This window comes from Cajanus cajan, chromosome 3 (assembly GCF_000230855.2).
Source record: "Cajanus cajan strain Asha chromosome 3, NIPB_CcT2T_4, whole genome shotgun sequence".
NCBI lineage: Eukaryota > Viridiplantae > Streptophyta > Magnoliopsida > Fabales > Fabaceae > Cajanus > Cajanus cajan.
Genome location: NC_138519.1, coordinates 72,023,721 through 72,047,427, shown reverse-complemented (window position 1 = coordinate 72,047,427; position 23,707 = coordinate 72,023,721). Strand labels below are relative to the sequence as shown.

At 31.1% G+C, this 23,707-nt stretch overlaps 2 protein-coding genes across 2 annotated transcripts; one reads left to right on the top strand and one right to left on the bottom strand.

Annotated features, from left to right (window-relative positions):
• Window positions 1-1,726, bottom strand: LOC145956452 (uncharacterized). The gene is made up of 2 exons (XM_083072051.1): window positions 839-1,726; window positions 1-789 (listed from the first exon to the last, which is right to left on the bottom strand). The coding sequence occupies exons 1-2, from the start codon at window positions 1,724-1,726 to the stop codon at window positions 1-3; spliced, it is 1,677 nt and encodes a 558-aa protein (XP_082928177.1).
• Window positions 1,727-11,427: 9,701 nt separating this feature from the next.
• On the top strand, window positions 11,428-13,331 carry LOC109799971 (uncharacterized). The gene is made up of 2 exons (XM_020360644.3): window positions 11,428-12,636; window positions 12,919-13,331. The coding sequence occupies exons 1-2, from the start codon at window positions 11,703-11,705 to the stop codon at window positions 13,263-13,265; spliced, it is 1,281 nt and encodes a 426-aa protein (XP_020216233.1). The 5' UTR covers window positions 11,428-11,702; the 3' UTR covers window positions 13,266-13,331.
• Window positions 13,332-23,707: the final 10,376 nt, after the last annotated feature.

The window sequence follows — 23,707 nt, the reverse complement described above, 5'->3', positions numbered from 1 at the left end:
CTAGATCACTGCCTTCGCGCTAGGGTCTATGGCTAGCTTGTGGCACAAGAAATTTGGATCAATTTCAGGCATGTCGCTGGAGTGCCATGCGAATGCTGACACATTGTCCTTTAGGACCCTCACCAATTTCTCTTCGTCTTCGGGAGTCAAAGAGGTACCTATCTTCACGTTTCTCCCTTTCATTACCTCCACTTCTTTGACGTCTTCTGATGGGGCGGGTCGGTGGTCGAACTGACCCATTCTAGGATCCAGTTCGACAGAGTGGACCTTCTTCTCTACCTGCTTAGTGTACAGTCGCCTTCGCGCCTTTAAACTATCCCCATAGCATTTCCGAGCAACCTCCTGGTCCACCCTGAGAACCCCCATAGCGCCACTCGGCAACGGGTACTTTACCTTCAGATGGGGAGTAGACACTATTGCTCCCAGCTTGTTCAGAGTCGGCCTACCGATCAGAATACTGTACGATGACTGAGCATCGACCACCAAATACCGAACGAGCACCGTCTTCATCTGAGCTCCCTGGCCGAAGGTCGTCTCCAGATCGGCGTATCCCCTTGCGATGACCTGGTCTCCTGCAAAACCAACTAGAGTCCCTGCATAAGGAATTAGTCGGTCGTTAGGTATTTTCATCCCCTCAAAGGTTTCCCAGAATAAAATGTCTGCGGAACTTCCCTGGTCAATCAACACGCGCTTCACATTGTACCCCATGAAAATCGCCGATACGACGACGGGGTCATCCTCATGAAGGGCTACTCCTTCGTAATCCGTGTCTGAGAACGAAATCTCAGGCTGAGATGGTCGCCTGAACTCCGACACCGTCAACACTGACCGAGTGTACCTTTTTCGGGCTGCCGAGGTAGTTCCCCCCGCTGGCGAAGCCTCCTGCGATGGTGTTGAAATCCCCATGGATGGGTTGCTGATGGGCTTTCGACACCTTTGTTGGCGCGTCTCTGGGAGGAGTTCTCTCTCTACGCCTATCCCTCCTGGTGTCATCTTGCGTGCGCCTGGGTCGCCTATCTGACGAGCTTCCCTCCTGCTTTCTCGCCACAAACTCCTTCAGTCGTCCCTCCTTGATCAAGCGCTCGATCTGTCTTCCCAAAACAAAACAATTTTCAGTTGAGTGCCCGTGAGCCCTATGGAACTCACACCAATCGGTTTTGAAAGGGCCCAACTGACGCTCCGTCGCCGCCGGGAACTCAAACAACGATGCGCTATTGACATCGTGGAGTATCTGTCGCCTAGGTACAGTGAGTGGAGTGAACTTCTCTTCTTCATTGCTGCGCGTCCACTCACCCCTTGACCGACCACCGTGATCGGCCTGCCTGTAATTGCCGTCCTTCACGTTGTACCGGTCTCGTCGTTTGTTCCAGTCTGATCGTGGTCGAAGATGCTTGTTCCCCTCCTTATTGCTACCCCCGGCTTCTCGGTTCTCAGCTGTCCTTTTAATGATCTGGTTCTCCTCCGTCTTGATGTGGCTCAAGGCGAAAGCCCTCACCTTCGACATTGTTTGGCAATTCGCCCTTTCGAGTGCAATGTCGAAGGCTCCGGACCTCAAACCTTTCTGAAACGCGATGACCGCCATTCTCTCATCCACCGATGCTATCCTTAGAGCAACCTCATTGAATCTCTGCAGAAAATCCTTCAATGACTCCTCCCGTTGCTGCTTAAGATCAAATAAATCCGACGTGATCGGTGGCTTCTTCTTATTAGCAGCAAATTGAGCCATAAACAGCCGACTGAATACGTCAAAGTCGGTGATGGATCGATCAGGGAGGCCACTAAACCAATCACGCCGCCTTCTTGAGTGTGCCCATGAACAACTTGCAGCGGACTTCCATGCTTCCTCCACAGATCAACATTTGAGCCCGGAAGTCCATCAAATGTTGACTGGGGTCCTGCGTTCCATCAAAGGGTTCGACCTGTGGTATCCGATGATCCCTAGGGATCATCTCGGCCTCTATGGCTTCCGAGAATGGTCGAAAGTCTCTAGGGACCTCCAGCATGATGTCCTCCTCCACAGTCCTGGTACTAGCTGCTATTCTGGCCTGCATCTCATCCGCTCGTCTCCTGATCTCCTCGTTTTCTCGTTGAGTGACCTCCTCTCTCTCCCTGGATCGCGCATTCTCCTCCCTTAAGCCATTGATCATGGCCATCATCTCCTCCATGGTTGGTGGTTGCGAGTTGTTGTTGTTGTTTCCGCCTCTCGCCATGGTAAAGTGTAGGTTTTTTGTGTTTCTTGGGGCGTAGGAAGAGTTTCACCGTAGCCCTAGGTGGGCGCCAAAATGTTCCGGCCAAAAGGTGAACTAGGGTTTTTTCCTAGATCGTGCCTCAAAGCCAGAGCATTCAAAAGTGTAATATGCCTTCTCAACTCTAGGGTTTTGGGTTTTATGGTACGTCGTTCACGGGCCTCTTGGGCCCCGAGAATGACGGGATTTCCCTAACCGTTCTTATCTTGATGGTGCGGGGTAAAAGGGGATAAGTCTAGTCGGGTTCTGACTGACTGGGTCCGCGCCGAGGACCCAGTCGAATTAATGCCGAGTAGTCTCCTTAGTCATTATAGGCAAGAGGAGTCGAGTTCCCCAGGTCGAGTTGAGTCATGACCGACTAGGTCTGTGCTGAGCTCTCGATTGGGTTAGTGCCGAGTAGGCATGGTCGCCCTACTGCCGAATAGAGGTGGAGGTCAGATTTTGACCTGGACGGCACACTTGCCTTCTAGCCCTAAGCCGAGAAGGCGAGAGGGCTTGTGGCCTGATACACTAGTCGGGAAATACCCGAGAAGAAAGCCTAATCGGATTTTGACCTGGACAGTATACTTGCCTTCCAGCCTTGAGCCTGTAAGGCGAGAAGGCTTGTAACCGGGCAGCCTGGTCGGGTATTGTCCGAGCAGAAGGTCAACTCGGAGTTCGACCTGGACGGTACAAAATACAACATTTATATTAAATATAATTCCATCATTTTTTTATCATATCGCAAATAATTAAACACGGCCACATTATAATTTTTGAAACTAAACAAATATTAAATGAGTCTATGTAATAATAAATAATTATTTAAAAAAAATTATAATAACTAAATTTATATTAATATTATGATTTTAGTTACACATACTATTGAATTTTAAACTAACGTAATTTTAATCAATTTATTTCCTCAAGATCCTTTTAACTGCTTTCGATTTAGAGACTAATATCTAAGAGCATTTGAAATTCGTCGACTAAAATATTGTTCTTCCAAATAATTTTAGGAAATAGCTTACGGGTAGTAATGTCCAGATCTAACCATTCAAATAGATCCTAGGAAGAGTGATTGTTGGAAATCTTACATTCATTAGTAATATAATTAGATTAATGCAAATGAAGAAAATTTTTATCTTATTAACTGATTTAGTAGGACATAGTTATATTTCGATTATTTTTTTAAAATAATATTAGAATATATCAAAATTTATATTCTAATGATTGATTATTGATTATTGTTATATTTATTATGTTATTCATTATCAGGTCATTATTCAGTCCTGGTAAAACTTCAAGAGATATCTAATCTGAACGTAAAAGATATATTAAAAATCTTATATTAACTTTGAATGGGGAAGAACATACGGGGTGGTTTTTTTTCTAAAATTATTAGTGTTAGCCATTTGCTGTATCTGATGTAGCGCAACATGCTGCTGTTGGTAGAGGCGTTCAGAAATGCACATTGAAAATGAAAAGAAGAATTTACAAATAATAGCTTCTGCTCTAGACCTGAATTTGAGGTGTTTACTGGTGGTCAAGACTTATGACCTAACACTCATGTAATGAGAAATGTTAATAGTACTTCTTGAGCATTTTCTTTAAGATATATATCTATTCATAATGTATAATTTCTGAAGCATGTAATATGGAAACACCCTGCAACAAAGAATTTCCCATTTTTTGATCTTTTTCATCAATATTTGATAATGTCTTCCTATTCCTTTGAACTTGACCCTTTTTTTCTAAATTTATCTCTTATGACCATCTAACACAAGTATTCTATTTTACTAAAGATGTAAGTCATTAATTCCAGAGCTTAGCACATTTGTCCAAAGTACATATATAGCATAATACCTATGATACAGTCCTTAACTTTTATTATAAACTTTCCTTGCAAGTGTACCATACCTACAACATAAATTGGAGGTGACACCTCAAACAACATTCTAGCCCACCTAAAATGAACTGCACTACTCTTATACATATCCTTGAATAGAAAATTTAAATTACTATAGCTTATTTGTTAATTAGCCTCTGGATCTTGAGAGTTAGCATCAATTGTGACTAACTATTAAGATAGTTGTTCACTTATGTCATCCATGTCTCTCTGTAAATTTTTTTTTTTTTATAATTAGAAGATATATGTTTCTCCTACCCAATTGACCTATTTAGGATTAAAATAATACCTACATTCACGACTCTTTACTTGAGTTAAAAATTAAACATCAGTCTTTAATTAAGAAACACATGCACTGTAATTAATACTTATGTCAACAATTTTTTGTTCTGTGTAATTTTTTTAATGCAAGTAGCCCCTTAGAGAAGAATGCCATAGATACCAAATTAATGTAAGGCTTAAATAATATACATGCACAAAAATTGAGATATCACTTATCATGACTCTTCTACAGCATAGCTTGAGCTTCAATTCATAGTAGTATCTGCCTTTTGTTTTCATATATTCCTCTGAAGGTTAGAAAATGCTTCCAAGTAAGATGCACAATAGATATATATGCTTATGAAATTTTCTCGAGTGGATTTTTTAAGTTTAAAATATTGTATTTATTCAAAGCATAATATTGATACAGGGAGAACATGTAAGGTACAAGCAAAAAGATTCTGTAAGAAAATCAACATGCAGATCATAGACATAGTTCTTCCTTGAGGGTTCCTGGAAGCTGCAAAGGCTACTCTAAAAGCTGGGGCTAATGACGCAGTTAGTGTCACAATGAGGCCTTTCCCTCACAAACAGAGTTGTTGTTGGAAGATAACCACAAACGTTTGGAATCTTACTTATTCTTTCACTATGCCAACTGTAAAAATATCTAAATATGGTATATACATAATATATTTAGCATCTTCAGTATAATGTTCAAGAAAAAAAATACAATTCTTAGCTAAAGTAATTTCGGCTCCAGAACAAGGCTTTTTACCCAACTAGCAGGGTTAATATAAAAATTAATTACATAAATAAAATTATTTTTGAAACTTATTCTCACTTTAATAAGTCGTTAGCGTCAATGATAATCTCTATTGAAGTAACATTTATGTTAACTAATTTAAAACAAGTATTGTTGACTTCAAGTGAAGATCATTTTTTATTTAAACAATTGGTGCTGTTATCCCCTAGTATGGGATATATATATATATACATACATATATATATATATATATATATATATATATATATATATATATATATATATGTATGGTAGCACTATCACTTAAAAAGGATTAGGTGAAGTCTTCGATAGACCAGTTTTACAAGTGGTGCATCATGCACCATGAATCTTTACCATTAGATGCATCTAATCTAATAGCTTATTATACACCCTATCACACAAGATTTAAGTTTCCGAATTTTTTATTAAAATAATTTTAAAAAAAAATAATTTACCCAAAAAATATCTATTTACGCAACTGTCACTCTTCGGTATTCATGTTCAGAATGGCTCGTTATGAAATCAGAACCGACCGTTCCAGATGAAAAAACAACCCATGATGAATGGACAAGAACGGCTCGTTCCAAACCAGAACGGCCCGTTCCAGATTCAAAAATAACACATGACCACTTAAACCAGAACGGGCCGTTCTAAATTCGGAACGGGCCGTTCTAACTACATATTTGTCATAAAAACTTTTTTTAAGCAAAATAATTTTTTTTTCATTCTACTAAATTACATTTAAAATTTAAGTATACTTTTTCAATTGATAATGTTTTTCTATTAGGATTAGAGGTTTACATTAATTATATGCGTAAATTTCTAATTTTAATTAGAAAATAACACCAAACAAAATTTTCTACTATAAATATAATTTTCTCTCATTCAAATCATTTCAAAAATTTGTTAGTTTTAGTTTTACATCTCGACATTTTCCTCTTAAAAAAATGATGTTAACAAATATTTTTAAATTTGGTTTATATTAGTTTAATTGCTTTTAAGGTACATAGACTTTCGTCGTTTTGTTGCCAATGCCACAAACATTAGGCGTTGATTAATGACACCTAGTGTGAGGAGAGATACTCATTTTCTGTTTGGATTTGCATTGGGTGCTAATGTATGTGGCATTAAACATGAGTTAGACAAAGGCCCTCTGCCTAATTATGGTCGGACGTGAGTTTTGTCATATCAGACACGAGAGAATAGGAGACTTTTTGCCTCAATCACATTAGGTGCGGGTAGTTTGGTGCTAAGCGTGAGTGAGATATGAAGCCCCTTCCTCAATGACATCAAGCATCCTATGAATGAAGCCCAAAACTAGGCCTAATAAGCTTAAAACCCAAAAAGTCTTATATTAAGGCCCATAATACAAACCTAAACAACATAAACTCCTATACTACCAAATATATGAGAAAGGTGGTCATCCATGTAAAGCCCAAGTAAAGAGAACCATAGGCCCACCAAACCCATTGGGCTCACTAAGCTCTGAAACAATCAAAAGCCCAAAGGACCATGAAGCCCAAAACTAGGCCCAATAAGCTTAAAACCCAAAAAGTTTTATATTAAGGCCCATAATACAAGATCAAACAATATAAACTCCTATATTACTAAATATATGAGAAAGGTGGTCATCCATGTAAAGTTCAAGTAAAGAGAACCCTAGGCCCACCAAACCCATTGGGCTCACTAAGCTCTGAAGCAATCAAAAGTCCAAAGGCCCATGAAGCCCAAAACTAGGCCCAATAAGCTTAAAACCCAAAAAGTCTTATACTAAGGCCCATAATACAAGACCAAACAATATAAACTCCTATACTACCAAATATATGAGAAAGGTGGTCTTTCATGTAAAGCCCAAGTAAAGAGAACCCTAGGCCCACAAACCCATTGGGCTTACTAAGCTCTGAAGCAATCAAAAGTCCAAAGGCCCATGAAGCCCAAAACTAGGCCCAATAAGCTTAAAACCCAAAAAGTCTTATACTAAGGCCCATAATACAAGACCAAACAATAAAAACTCCTATACTACCAAATATATGAGAAAGGTGGTCTTTCATGTAAAGCCTAAGTAAAGAGAATCCTAGGCCCACCAAACTCATTGGGCTCACTAAGCTCTGAAGCAATCAAAAGTCCAAAGGCCCATGAAGCCCAAAACTAGGCCCAATAAGCTTAAAACCCAAAAAGTGTTATACTAAGGCCCATAATACAAGACCAAACAATATAAACTCTTATACTACCAAATATATGAGAAAGGTGGTCATTCATGTAAAGCTCAAGTAAAGAGAACCCTAAGCCCACCAAACTCATTGGACTCACTAAGCTCAGAAGCAGTCAAAAGCCCAAAGGCCCATGAAGCCTAAAACTAGGCCCAATAAACTTAAAACCCAAAAAGTCTTATACTAAGGCCCATAATACAAGACCAAACAATATAAACTCCTATACTACCAAATATATGAGAAAGGTGGTCATCCATGTAAAGCCCAAGTAAAGAGAATCCTAGGCCCACCAAACAACTAGGCCCAATAAACTTAAAACCCAAAAAGTCTTATACTAAGACCCATAATACAAGACCAAACAATATAAACTCCTATACTACCAAATATATGAGAAAGGTGGTCATCCATGTAAAGCCCAAGTAAAGAGAATCCTAGGCCCACCAAACCCATTGGGCTCACTAAGCTCAGAAGCAATCAAAAGCCCAAAGGCCCATGAAGCCCAAAACTAGGCCCAATAAGCTTAAAACCCAAAAAGTCTTATACTAAGGCCCATAATACAAGACTAAACAATATAAACTCCTATACTACCAAATATATGAGAAAGGTGGTCATCCATGTAAAGTCCAAGTAAAGAGAACCCTAGGCCCACCAAACCCATTGGGCTCACTAAGCTCAAAAGCAGTCCAAAGTCCAAAGGCCCATGAAGCCCAAAACTAGGCTTAATAAGCTTAAAACCCAAAAAGTCTTATACTAAGACCCATAATACAAGACCAAACAATATAAATTCCTATACTACCAAATATATGAGAAAGGTGGTCATCCATGTAAAGCTCAAGCAAAGAGAACCCTAGGCCCACCAAATCCATTGGGCTCACTAAGCTCTGAAGTAGTCAAAACCCCAAAGTCCCACGAAGCCCAAAACTAGGCCCAATAATATTTGTTAACATAATTTTTTTAAGAGGAAAATGTCGAGATGTAAGAGTAAAACTAACAAATTTTAGCAATGATTTAAATGAGAGAATATTATATTTATAGTAGAAAATTTTGTTTGGTTTTATTTTCTAATTAGAATTAGAAATTTACGCATATAATTAATGTAAATCTCTAATTCTAATAGAAAAACATTATCAATTGAAATACTATACTTAAATTTTAAATGTAATTTAGTATAATGAAAAAAAATATTATTTTGCTTAAAAAAAGTTTGTATGACAAATATGTAGTTAGAACGGCTCGTTCCGAATTCAGAACAGCCCGTTCTGGTTTAACTGGTCATTTTTTATTTTCGAAACTGGAACGGGTCATTCTGGTTTATTCGTTATGTGTTATTTTTTTCATCTGGAACGGCCCGTTCTGAATGTAGAACTGCCCGTTCCGAATGTAGAACGGCCCGTTCTGGTTCAACTTCCATTGTGTTATTTTTGAATCTGGAACGGGCCGTTCTAGTCCATTCGTATGTGTTATTTTTTTCATCTGGAACGACCCGTTCTGAAGGTGAACACTGACGTGTGCCAATTCGTAAATAAATTCGAACAGATGTTTTTTTTGGGTAAATTTTTTTTAAAAATTATTTTATTAAAAAATTCAGAAACTTAGACCTTGTGTGATAGGGTGTATGATAATTAGTAAGATTAAATGCATCTAATGGTAAATATTCATGGTGCACCCATACACCACTTGTACTAGTGATCTATCAGAGAATTTACCGAAGGATTAACTTTTAAAAAAAATAATTTCTTCTAGTGTCACAGTCTTAAGTGAAGGATCAATTTTGTTTATTTTTGTAATGATGCTTTGTCCAATAATATCATGTTTATTTACTCTCTTTTTTTCTTGTAGTGACATTGTCCCCAAGTGAGGGAATATTATCTTTAAAAAAAATTGACGTTGTGGTTCTTTATATAAACTTTCCACCACATTGTAAGTTATGTATGTTTATTTGTAAGACTGAATGGTAAGAATATGATACATTTTATTAAAATTAATTGTTGTTAATAGTTTAAATTTGGGTCTTTTTTTTTTATTTTTATCTTGTAGATACTAGGATATTATGGATGAAATTATGGGTGTTTTTATATTAGAATTTTTGAAGTCTAAATGGTATTATATTTAATGGTCCAAAGAAAGAAATTTATATTAAATGCGGTGTATTTTTAGATGTTTTGAAAAGAAATAAAAGATTAAATTGTCTAAGAAAGGATCAAGTTATATTATCTTTATAACATTATTTTTTAGCTGAAAATAAATATGAAGTAATGAAATTAAGTGATGATGATAACATTCGGTGGTGCATGATAGACATGTTTCAAAGCTAAAAAAAATTATCAATAACGAAATTATACATTGAAATTGGTGTTGAAAGTATATCTTCAATTCCATTACAAAATTTGGCACTTTGCCTGGTTAATGAACAATAATTTTAATGTTTGGAAAATATGACAAAAGAAGAAGATCAAGATTATTATGTTTCTTTTTCATTTCAAAAAGGTGACAAATCAAGTGAAGATCAAATAAATGATTGTCATCATCTGATGATATTATTATTGAACTTATTTGTGTGGGTTGTTTTGATGAAGGTAATATTTTAAATAAAAGTTATCGATATTATTAATCTTTTAATTTTTTATTATTGTTGTTTGTTCATTATACTAATATAAATTGGAGTTATTCAGATTAATAAGGAATTTTGAGATGAAATTACAAAGTACTTGGTCAATTATTTGATTTATATATTGGTATCGGGTTTGAAAATAAAGATATTGTAAAAATAATATGGTTAAATAAAATGTGATAAAAAAATGCATCAAATTTTTTATGTAGTTGAATAAAAAAAATAAAGTGGGTTTTTAAATTATTAATAGTTGTTTCCGTTTGTGTGCATCAGAGTTGTATCCACTATTCTTAGTTGATTTATTAACATTGATAAAGTCAAAAGAAAAATCAATGTTAGAAATGTCTTTAATGCATATTTATTTATTCATCCATAATTCGTATTGAGATGAAGATGATATCAAAATTAACGTAAAAACAACTTATAATTGTTTTCATTGGTGTGCATCACAGTTATATAGCATATTCAAACACAATTTTTTTTTAACATTTGAGTAAATTTTAATTTTTTTCAAAATCAATAGATATTATCTAATCGTGTTTTTACCGTCTTCAAATATTATGATTTTTTGGTAGACTATAAATATTAAAAAGAAAAAGTAAAGTCACGTATTTGACAGAAACCAGGTGAATAAGTGGGTACATATATAGATCATTTGTTTTGGTACAAGTATTAAATACTTTTATGATTTCGTAATGCTTAATGAAAGAAACCAATAATTTCTGGAAATTTGTGAGTATGTAATTGGAAGAAACACAACCATATGAGTCAGGCTGCAGAACCCAAAAGAAATTCCTAATACCACTGACATCATCAGTTCCATAGTGATCATCTGACTAAAACAAGAGAAAAGAGATGACACAAAATGACAATGTCTCATCCTCCACACAAAATGACAAATAGACATGATCAGTTCCTCGGTTACAGCATTGAGGTCCAATCCTCACCCCTCACTTTCTGTCCAAAGTAAAATTGCTAAAAACCACATCCAAATGGAGAACCTCACTGCTCACTTCACATGCTTTTCCTTTTCTAGTGTCTCAAGTACTTTCAACTTCAAACAAGGTGGCAAAAGTGTTGCCTTAACGCGCCCCAAGAGCCTTTCACTGTTTGCTTAAAACCGGGAAGCTATCCACAAATTTGGCACAAAAAAAGACTTTACAACGCGCGTGGAGACAACCCACTGGGTTATATGTCAATGTGGCAATGGAACGTGCAAAAGTAATGAGGTATAGAGAGAATACACCACGCCCCATTACACCAGCAGAAATTATTAGATACTTTTAAATCATTATTTTTTATCATAATGATGTGTATTTAAGTTTTTAGTCTGTATAAAAATTAATAAAACTTTATAATATGTTATGAAAAAATTAGTTAATAATTATGTGATCATAAGAGTTGGATATATATAATGTCTCTCACTCATCATATCACACCACACACCACTTACCTGCTCTTTCTCACATTCAAATGCAAAGCCCGCCACCCTTTTCTTCTACCCTGATGTAGCAAAATTCAAAACTTACTTTTGTGTCTTCCCAATTCCCATTGCCCTTTTCTCTTTGGAAACAAGGCCTTTATCATTGGAAGTTTGAGATTCCAACACCCCAATTCCCTTCTCTTTTTGTTTTTTTAAATTTAGTTTACTGCTTTTCTTTTCACTTTATCTGTCTCTTTTGTTTCCTAGATCATTCAAAACATGAAGAAGCTCTCAACTTCTTCTCATGCATCCCCATCATCTTCATCTTCATCCATCACAAGCTTGGAACCAACTATGTGCACCTCCAAAAGCACCTCTTCAGGGTGTCTCACTTCCATCTTGCGCAAGATTCTTTGCTCTGATGGCCTTCCAAGAGACCAAACTAGAGAACTTGATTCACTTGACAAAGATCAAAACTTGAAGGGTAAGCAAAATGTTGAGACTAGTACTACTTCTACTACTATTACTACTCCTGGGATAGTGGCAAGGTTAATGGGTTTGGAATCAATTGAGATGCCTTGTGGATCAAAACCAAATTCACTTTCTCGAAGCAGATCCATGAATTCTGTGGACTGTTTGGGAGAATTCAATGGAATGGAGGTTTTGCATAAGAGGGTTAAGTCCACCTTGTCTTTTAGGGAGCCTCCGACTTTTCTTTTGCATGAAAGTGACAAGTTTTTGGTGCTTAGTTTTGAAGGTAAGGGTGAGAGTAGGGAATTCAAGTCCAGTGGGAGAAAGAGAGAACAGGGTTGTGAAGAATTGAAGCAGAAAGTGAGATCAGAAAGAGGTGAGTTGAGGGAAAACAAAAGAGAAAAGGTGTGTGATGAGAAGGTACGGAAACTTGGGGGAAAAAGGGTGTCTCATGTGTCTTGTGGGAATGTTGGAAGTGATGGTAAACTCAAAGAAATCACCAACACTATGCGTACTTCCAAGGCTTCATTTGAAAAGAAGAAGGGTTTTGATTATGAAGCAGTGAAATTGTCACAGAACATGAAGGGCAAGGAAGTGGCGGTAGGTGAAAAACAGAAGAGGAGGAGAAGGAAGAAGAAGAAAACAATTTGTCAAACAGAAAACAAAGTAGAAGTTGATTGTAAGTCAGAAGATTCAAGCCCTGTTTCTGTCCTTGATTTTGAGCGTGAACTTTGTGGAACAGGTTTGTTTCCTTTGATAATTTGAATTACACTTTGCTTTCACCATAGTGTTTAAATTCATGTTAAATCATCCAACATCAAGAATACCTGTTAACATGATTTTAGGTAAATAAATGTTCACGTGTTTATTCAAATTGAATCACTTTACATTAAGATTAATTTTAACTTTACATAATCAAATCTCATTAGTACACACTTTGTTAACTCAATAGATTATGTTCAACTTTTGAAGTTTCTTAAAGGAATTTCAACTCAACTAAATGCATGGGTACATTCTTTTGCAGTTGATTTGAGTTCAAGGAGAAAGTTGTCACCAAAGCTTGAAAGTGATCAGCACATTCCTGTGAATTCTGATGATAACTTAGTGATTGATGAGAAGAAGGATAAGGCAATTGACAACAACAACAACAAAAATGAAGGGTCAAAGAAAAAAGAGAAGAAGGTCCAAGATTATATAGATATTTGTAGTGAAGTTTGCCGAATAGTTGATGATGAATTGGCTGCATCAAATCAGAAACATATATGGACGAATAAACAAGGTGATTTAGGTGGTATAAGTGCAGATTTAGAGTCAGAAATTTTTGATTACTTGTTAAATGAGCTTGTGGATGAACTTGCTGGCATCCATTGACAACTTAAATTTGTAAATTTAGCATAGTATTGATAAAGTGTATAAAGATTTAAATTCCTTGCTTTTTCTCTGTTTTAATTTTGTCCCTATTACATAGTGCTGCATCCCGGAAGATTCTTTGTCTCTGCTTTTGCTGAATTTATAGTGCTGTGCTGTGAGATATGAGCAAAGATTTAAAAGCAAATTGATCTAGGGAGACAACAAAATGCTTTTAGTTTTGGACCAAAAGCTCATGGATGTACGTGCCTTAATAGTAATTATAGAATAAAATTATATCACATTTTCCTTCTCAAATATGCATCCCAGTTATATTCTTTTTCTTTCTATTTTTTTTTTTAAAAACCATGTTTTCTTTGCTTGAAAATTACTATGTTACTATTGAGTTCACGTGAACTAGTTATTTACGCTTTCTATAGTTAAGAAAAGAAATCACCGCATGTTCAGTTCTGCGTTGTATTCCATCTAACACACCACACACGTCCACGTCACAATAGAAGTTACATATACTAGTATAATAGTATTTTCCATTTTCCACGTGTATATTTTGATGGGTATATTTTATGACTCTCAAGCCTTTTATTTTATAAACAACTTCACAATAATGAGATATTGTCTGTTTTAAACATAAATTCTCACGATTTTACTTTTGATTATCACCTAAAAAATCTCTTAATTATTGAAATATGTGTATTTTATAAGTTATTTTTTTTTATTATTTTTTTTATGTGAGGCCTTATTTGAATTCCAACATATTTTACGTATTTTTAAGTACAAACTAAGGAAGGATAAAAAAAAAAGACAAAAGAGAAAATGAGAAAAGCTTGAGTAAATTTTTTATTAATTTGGATTTAGAAATAAAAAAAGAAAAATTAATTTCTTTTCTCTTATTAAATTATAATATCTATTCTATTAAAAGAAAATTTCTTTATTTTATTTGGTATATACATTTTTGGATAATTTTGTCCCTGTAAATAACTACTTCTCAAATTATTCTTTCTCTCCACAATTTTAAAAACTACTCTTATAATTATAATTATTTAAAAATTGGTCAAATTCTAATTGTTAACTGCTCACTTTTATTTTATTTATATTTTTTTTGCATAATTGTGTATTATAATTGTACAATTTTGATCCTCAAGATTTTAATTGGACAATTTTAATTTATCATGTATAAAAATTGTATGATTTTAATCTATCAAGTATATAATTTTTTATCTATTTAAGTTAGATATTTTATTCATATATTAGATGATATCTATCTATTGTTAATAAAATTAATAATATATGTAACTTAAATAGATTAAAAATTGTATAATTTTGATACTTTAATGACTAAAAATCACATAATTGTGGTACTTGCAAAACTAAAATTACTTAATTAAAATTTGAAGAACCAAAAGTTTACACTTGCAATACTTGAGGGATTAAAATCACACAATTATAATATTTAAGTGATCAAAAATGTATTTAAGCCTATATTTTTGTTTTAAAATACACAAAACATACATTTAAGTCTATAATTTTTTTATAAACCTCAACTTTTTTGTGAGTCAAAAAATTTCAACTCAACTCGACTCATTATAGGTTGATATGTTAAATAAGTTAATTCAATAAGTTTTTTTAAAAAATTAAATAATGTTTTTATTTTTTTTCTATTTTTTTAATAAAAATCACTTTTTTATCAAGTCATTAATTGGTTCAAATATAAATATAAAATAAAATATTATTAAAATAAAAAATTTAATTTTATTCATTGAAATATAATAATTTTATTATATTTTAATTATAGGTGAATCAAACCAATCAATTAGAAATAAACTCGCTTGTGTGATTAGTTAATTGTTGGATTGAAAGTGAGTAAAGATTATTCTGACCTAGGGATGACAATGGGGCCCCATGGGAGCGGGTAATAGTAAATCTGCCCCCACCTCGCTGGATAAAAATTGATCCCTTACCCATCCCATATCTGTGCGGGTATCCATTAAGCGGGTATTCATGAATTTCTTGAATACCCACGGATATCCATGGATATTTATAAATTTTTTAAGAAATTAAAAATATTATATTACAAATAATTTTAAATTTATATTTAATGTCATTAAAATATTAAAAATAAAAATTTAATATTAATTTTGAACTTGTATTTAACGTTAATTTTGTTGAAATAATAATAAAAATGTAAGATAATCAATAACTTAAGATATATCAATCTCACAAGTAAATTAAAGTCTCGTAACAAAGTTACAATAATTCAATCTCATAATTCCAAACGAAAGTAAACAACTTAAAATACATAAATCTTATTGGTCCAATCAAAGTTAAAAAATTAATCAAATTACAGCCAATATAATTCTATAACATGCTTAATACATGTTGGTAACTTATTCATCAACCTCACTTTTGTAAGAAAATAGGATGAGAGAGTGTAATTTTAGGATTATGTGATACAAGGATAATTAGGATAATTAAGATATTATTAAATGGGTACCCACGGGTATGGATATCATCATATTCGCTCCTGCCTCATTTATAAATGGGTAAAAAATTATCCGTTCTCATTATTTACGGGTACCTAATTAACCTATTCATTTATTATTCATAACAAATTTTATCTATAAATACTCGCGAATGGGTATATTTTTGTCATCCCTATCCTGACCCGACTAGAAATTATATATGAACCTAAATTTTCATATATAATTTCATTATGATCATACGCGAAACTTTGAAAATTAAGGAATAAAATCCATAAATTTGAAAAATATAGATGAAAAAAAATGTAAGTGAGCGTTATTTTTAAGAAACTCGTATTGATTCTAATATGCCTAAAAAAAATAAAATCAGAATAAGAAACATAAGGAAGAAAAGTAATACGAGCAAAACTAATTCCAATATTGTGACAAAATTTAAATATAAATGCATTACATATATATATATTAAAAAAATTAGTTGTTTAACATAAAAATACTGAAATATTAAATGAACTATACAATTGTTTAAATTGCAAAGCAACCAATACTAAAATGTCTGTAAGAACCTAAGGGGGGTGTATTGGATTAAGATTTTAAAGGACTTTTTTAGTTAAAAAAAATCCTGCGGATTTTAAAAGACTTTGCAGGATTTTCATGACTTTTAAGATTTTGCAAGATTCTACAAGACTTAAAATCAGGATTTTAATGGATTCTGCAAGACTTTTAAATTATGATTTTAATGGATTCTGTGGGATTTTGTGGAGTTTTGACATTTGATAAGATTTAAAAAAAATTATACATTCAAATTTAAAAAGCGTCAAAGATAAAAATAATAAATAAAAAAAATAATGTCTAGATAAATAATAATAATAATTCTCTATAATATTCTATCCTCTTTTTATAGCATCCACTATCAATTGTAACAATTCATCGGAATCATCCTTAATCCAAGCTTCATAGTTTTCTTTCTCTTTTCATTTTTCTTTATTATTTCCTTGTGAATCTCCCATTTGAATTACTAAAACAATATATGTTAAAAAATAGTTATATAAATAATTACGGATAATAGACAAAATCAATAAAATTATATTATTATTTTTAGAAGCACACCATCATACAAGATCGAATATATTTTTGCTATCCAAATGGATCAAATACCTCAGTTATTATAAAAAAAATGTAAAAACGAAAATATAGAAACATAAGATAATTTTTTATATAAAAAAATTAGTATATTCGATACTGAAAAAATATTTAGATATATAATTTTTTTTATATAAACAGAAGTATTTAGATATAGAGAATATATATATATATATATATATATGATAATTTTTAACGATATTTATAAATATAAATTATTCTAACAAATATTTTAACAATATTTTCTTTTTTAAAAAATAAGTTAATGAAGGCATAAATCCTAAACCCTAAAAAATTAGATATTGCAATGTCTTATGTTAATTTTCTTTTTTTAAAATATAAAAAATCTTAATTTCATAATATAAAAAGAAAAAAGAAAAATTCATAGTAAATAAAATAAAATAATTGTTGAGTCATAAAAGGAGGAGGGATAAGAGTAACAAATTCAAGGGAAAGAGAGAATTCACAATTTTTATGCTAAGAGGGTTCTTCCCCCTACTAAGATCCATTTTTATCTCATTCTACTCACAAAAACCCTAACAAATTCATCTTATATATATATATATATATATATATATATATATTGTTGAGATTATGATATCAATTTCATCTTTCACCTTTTTCTTTTCTTAACGTGTGTCATAAAAAAAATTACCACTTAAAAGTTAAAATTTCAAGTATTTTTTTGTGTTATATAAAGGAACAAATTCAACTACATAGAATAAAATAAAGTAAGTCAATTAAAGAGAACGAACAGAAAAATAAAACAAGTCAATGACACTATCATTTACATATTAGAGTTTCACAAAATAGGAGAATGGTATGAGAATAGTATTATATATGAGCAATGAACAATAGTGTAGTATTATTAGTAGAGAAAAAATGGAGAAGACAGGAGCATAGAAAAAAAAGATGAAAAACTCACTTGAAAATTCTTAAAACACTTGAAAAATCATTTCAAACAATCCTTCAAAATCCGATGGGTTTGGATGGGATTGTTTTATGAATCTGGTATTTATAGATAACACTAGAAAGTCTTTCAAAATCCCTCTCACACAACAATCCTTTAAAATCCTTAAATTTTTGAATACCAATGGATTGTTTTTAAGTTGTAAAAAATCTCAAATGAATACCAGTGGATTTTAATGGACTCTTTAAAAAATCCTGAAAATCCATATTGAATACCACTGGATTGTTTTTAAGTGACATAAAATCCTGATTGAATACCAATGGACTTTTTTACTCAAAAAAAGTCTTTTAAAATCCTACGAAATCCTAAACCAATACACCCCCCTAAGTCTCCCAACACATTTCTAATTAATGTTTATATAAAGGATTTCATATCATAAATAAATGAAAAATCCATAACGTCTTACAGTGTCAAGTGCTTAGTCCAGACAAAGCCATACAACGTGTAAGAAAATATTTTCACTATTTGTTTTTTATTCCTCCTCCAAGCATGAATTCATAAATTTAACCTTCATCGTCTTCTACAAAAATCTTATTACGTGCCTTAGAAATGAAATTGTGCACAATATTTACATGGGATGACCGATGAAAGTCATCATATAGTAAATGGAAAGGGAAAAAACAATATATTTTATGTAGTGTCTAGGCCGGGCTAACTTTTTTTTTCTCATCCACATCGGATCTTTAGTTCATTATCATAAAATAAAATCTTAAATTAATTCCTAATAGTTAAAAGAATATATTAGTATAAATATATTTTAGAATATCATCATCATACACATTATATTTATCTAAACGAAATATTTTCATTTATTAGGGATAATATATTTGTTAAATAATATATCTCTATGTAATCATCAAAATATATTTCAAAGATATCATACAATATTATTTTTAAATCTAGAGATAAAATTAATCACCTACCTATGAGATACCAGGTATCATTCTATCTAAATTTCATCTTAACTTAAACTTCCTTCTAACTTAAACATCAGAGTGTCTTTGTAATTATTGTTGGGAAAACAATTCAAATTTTCAAATTCAAATCTCTAAAATATTATTTAGATTTTAAAAGATATTGATTCTTTTATAATATTGTTTAGAATTGAAATATATTGTATTTATTTTAGAAATTTTTTTCCTCTTTTAAAATTGTGATACAAGGTCAATAAATAGAGAATTTTGAGATGAGAAGAATCACCCAACCCGTAGAGGAGGTCAGCGTCTTAAATGAGAGAGGAGATTATATGAAGGAAGATTTTCAAGTTTCGCTAGAAAACTTGTGAATGAGGGTTTTCAAGTTTCGCCAAAAAACTTGTGAGAGAGTGATTTTCAAGTTTCACCCATAAAACTTGTGAGGAAGGTGTTTTCAAGTTTAACCCACAAAACTTGAAGGGAGGATTTTCATTATATATGTAATACATTTTAAGATAAATAATGAGGGGTTGAACCATGTTAAATAAATTTGTGTGATCTTTTCTTATTTCTTTTATAGTATTATTTTAATATGTTTTTCATCATTATTACTATGCATAAAAGAAAAGAAGATCTTTTGTTCTCAACAATTGCCTACATCACTATGGATATTGAAACAACTAGACTTCATTCTTATTGTTAGAGCACTTGTAACTTTTGATAAGAATAACAAATATTATAATATAATATTCAACTAAATAGAATATCTTCACTTATTAAGAACAATATCTTTGTTTATCAAAAACAATATCTCTCCTAATCAATAATAATATCGTCACACAATCACTAGAATATATCTCAAGGGTATCAGGCAACATTATATATAAATCTAGAGATAAGATCAATCATTTATATAATGGACGCCTTGAAGGAATGCCCCACATGACATTAGAATTCTACAGATAGAAAACTCGATTTTGAACCATAACCAGAAATCCAACACAAAGCAAGAAGAAATAATGTACCTATACAACACAAACAACTCATTTCCTGCACAAAAGGCAACATGCAACAACAATTCAACTCAAATCACCACATTCTTCATCAAGAACATAAAACCCCAATTTTCACTACTCAAGTCTTCATTTTAACTCCACCATTTTGAATTTTAGAGAAATTCATGCAACAACCACTCTGCATCGATCAAAAAATTGACAACTGCACTCAAGAGCAAAAATCTAACTTTCCTTACCTCTGGTTACTTAGGTTCAAGGTAAAAGAAAAGAAAGATTGGGGCTTTGCAACGAAATCAACAAAATGATTCAAGGTTTCCACTACCTAAATCATAAACAACACAATTATAATGAGAATTCAAAGGAAGAAAGGAGAAGATGGAGAGAGAAAGCTCACAAACCAAAAACCTTCTTGCTAGAATCTTATCTCTAGACTTTTGAGAGAAATGAGTTTATGTGACTTTGTTTAAATAAAACCTTATACACTCTTCCCTCTGAGGTCAAACTGAATCTCTATCTAGAGAAATTTCCTTTCAATACCATCGAAGCTCCTAAGGGATCCCCAAACCCCTGAGCCTCTCAACACTTATTAACAACTCACTCAACAATATAAAATAATTAGGGATAATATCACATTGTCGCAACTTACAGTTTTACAAAGGGACACAAACGCACTTGTTTATTCAATTATGTAACTTTATGTATATATATTGTGTCTCTTGCATGTTCAGGAACTGCTTTGTGTTAACTTAGATAGTTTTAACGATTTTTATTGCTAGTGGTCGATTCTAGTAAGTGTAGGGATAGTGGAGGGTCATTACATTTTTTATCCTTCAAAAATTCGTAAACATTATTTTTAGTCCTTGTAAAATAGTTTTGATCTTTGTAAAATGAGTAAATAAAATATTTTTTCTTTTCATTTTCATCCCTTTAAAATTTAAAAATCACTATTTTTTATTTCTAACATTTTAAGGTATACATAAATAACATTTATTATAAGAACTTATAAAAAGTGGTATCACTAACATGTAACATCCTAAAATTTTCTAAATAAATTAATAAGAGTTTTAATTAATTAGTTGAAAGGTCATTATATAATAATAGGGACAAAAAATAATAATTTTAAATAGACAAATAAGTAGTTAAAAGTAATTATATAATAACAAAAACAAAAAATAATTTCTAAAATTTATAGGGTTAAAACCAGTAAAAAAAATTTTTGCATGGATGAATATCAAAATGTGTTTATTATACAAAGATTAATATATATATATATATATATATATATATATATATATATATATTATGAGAGAGAATATGAATGAATGACCGATGTGATAAATAATATAATACAAAAGAAAAAGAATGTATTATTGTTTTACTAGTTATATTTTTTTGGTAATGTGACATTAAAAGTTATTTATAAATTATTTACATAAATTAAGCTATATTATTTTAGCTATATCAAAATTTTAACTGATGCAAAATTAAAATAAACTCATTTATACTAAATATAAGTGACTGTATTATGTGACAGAGTTTTTAAGGGACTTTTCTTGAATGAGGGGATTTTAGGAATTTTTTTAATTTCTTAACAAATTTAATTTGTATTTATTATAATTATTTATTAATTATATTTAATAATTTTAAAATAAATTATCAATACATAAAATAATGTCCTACAATATAAATTATTCATCATAAATTTAAAACATAATTTATGTATTTAAAAATGTTTATTTTTATAAATTTTAAATGTAATTTATATATTTAAATATAATATTTATTTATATATAATTTATTATAAATTTTAGTTATGTATAATAAATATTTAGTTTCTGCATTGCTTAGGTTAAATACTAATTTTAAAGGAATTTAAAACATTTTTGAACTCTAATTTAGTCATATGGATTTGTCTTATTTTATACTTGTAAGGTAGAGGTGTAAACGTAAATTTTGGTTAAAAGTAATATAAAATAAGAATAGAAATAATAGAAGTTACGATATGTAAATTAAATGAGATAATATAATTAAAAAAAATAAAATAAAACAACTTTAAACAAAATTACAATTAAAAGGTAGTTACAAAGCGAATAATTATTATTGATAAGGTGAATAATTAATTTTTATATACACTTTTTTTTATATTTTATTTTAATCTATTTATACTAATATATAAAGGAGATATTTTTTTTTAGCAATTACTTTTTCTTTTCATATTTGATAGTATTATTAATAAAAAAAATAGCAACTACTATTCTTTTTTAATAATACCTACCCTACTATTTTTATTTTATTTTATTTTTAAAATAAATATTAAGAGGTACAAATGATCTTTTTTATAGTATATAATAAAGAGGCATAAATGTCTAAAAATGTGAAAATCAAAAGAAGTATCTCGATATATATAACTAACATTTTAGCTTGTATGATACATAGATAAATATTTAGTATATATAACTAAAATTTGTAATAAGTTATATACACAAATAAATATTATGTTTGAATATATGAATTATAATTAAAATTTGTATAAATATATACTTTTGAACATATAAATTATATTTTACATTTATAATAAATAATTTATATTGTAAAAATATTTTATATTTAAATTTATTTTAGAAATATTAAAATTAAATTAATAAGTAATTATGATAAACAAAAATCAAACTAGATAAGAAGTTAAAAATTTTCCAAAAATCCTAGTATTGAAAAAAAAAATATTCTAAAACCGTTCTTGCACCAGGTAGAGATTGATATTTAATATATAAGAATTGATATAAATAAATATTTTATCTAATCTTATTCATTTTATCAATTGTTCAGAATTAAAAATTAATTTTTCTTAGGAAATAAAAATTAATTTTTGGAAATTTTGATCCGTCTTTTCTGTATTTTTTTTGTTATGCTCCGTGCTCTCTTTGCTTTATCTACATTTTTTTTTTCTTGAAAAGAAATCAAACAGATGGAACAATACAATTCACTCTTCTTTAACCCCAAAAGAAGAGGGGAAATAAGTAGCAGTGCTCACTTTATACTTTCTTTAGAGTTTAGATGCCTTAAAATAAAATATATAAAAAACCAAGAAAAAAAAAAACTAGAATGCGCATGCGAGAATATTTGTACGTGGATTCCACCATCAATCCCTTCTCCCCTTTCAGCAGTTTTCGATCATTCCAAATAAGAAAAATATTATTGAAAAATGAATTTTCTATTCTTCCCTGTTTTTCTATCACATCTTAATAGTGTGTTAGAGTTCTTGAAACATGATTTTAGTAATTTTCATTGTGTATCTGTACCAAAGCAAGCTACTAATTTAGGATCAAAGTTATTTTATAGGATTGAGTCACTCTTCCCAGCATTTAAAGTTTGATAAAAGCCAAGGCCAATAAGTTGAGCTTTAAGTAAATGCTTTTTCTTAGTGCTCCACAATGAATATAAATTTTCATGACATAAAGTAACATGTAGAATCATCAAATCGAAGGTACACATTGAAACGTTATCTACCAGGTTCACATCCCTGATGTCTACTACAACAGATGTCAAAACATGAGGCAAGAACTCCAAAGAGCATCAGAAACATATATAAGAGTTACAAGTGGCACACTTATCCTATATTTGCAAATACAGACATTTTGAATTTGAATGTGTTTGATACAAACTTAAAAAATCTTGAAAACTTCTCTAATTAAAAAAAATACTTTTTTTTTAAGAAAAAAAACTCTTAGAAACTCTTTCAAGCTTATATCTAAAGAGACTCTTTCAATAAAATGAATAATCCATAAACTTCAGCGACGCGAATTGAAAATTAAATTCTCATTGCATTTGTTCAACTCTTGGTTGCTGGAATGTTACAACTCAATAGAGTATGACAAATAACATGATAAATAAACTAAAGAAAAGAAAATGGAATCAAATACCCTAGTAA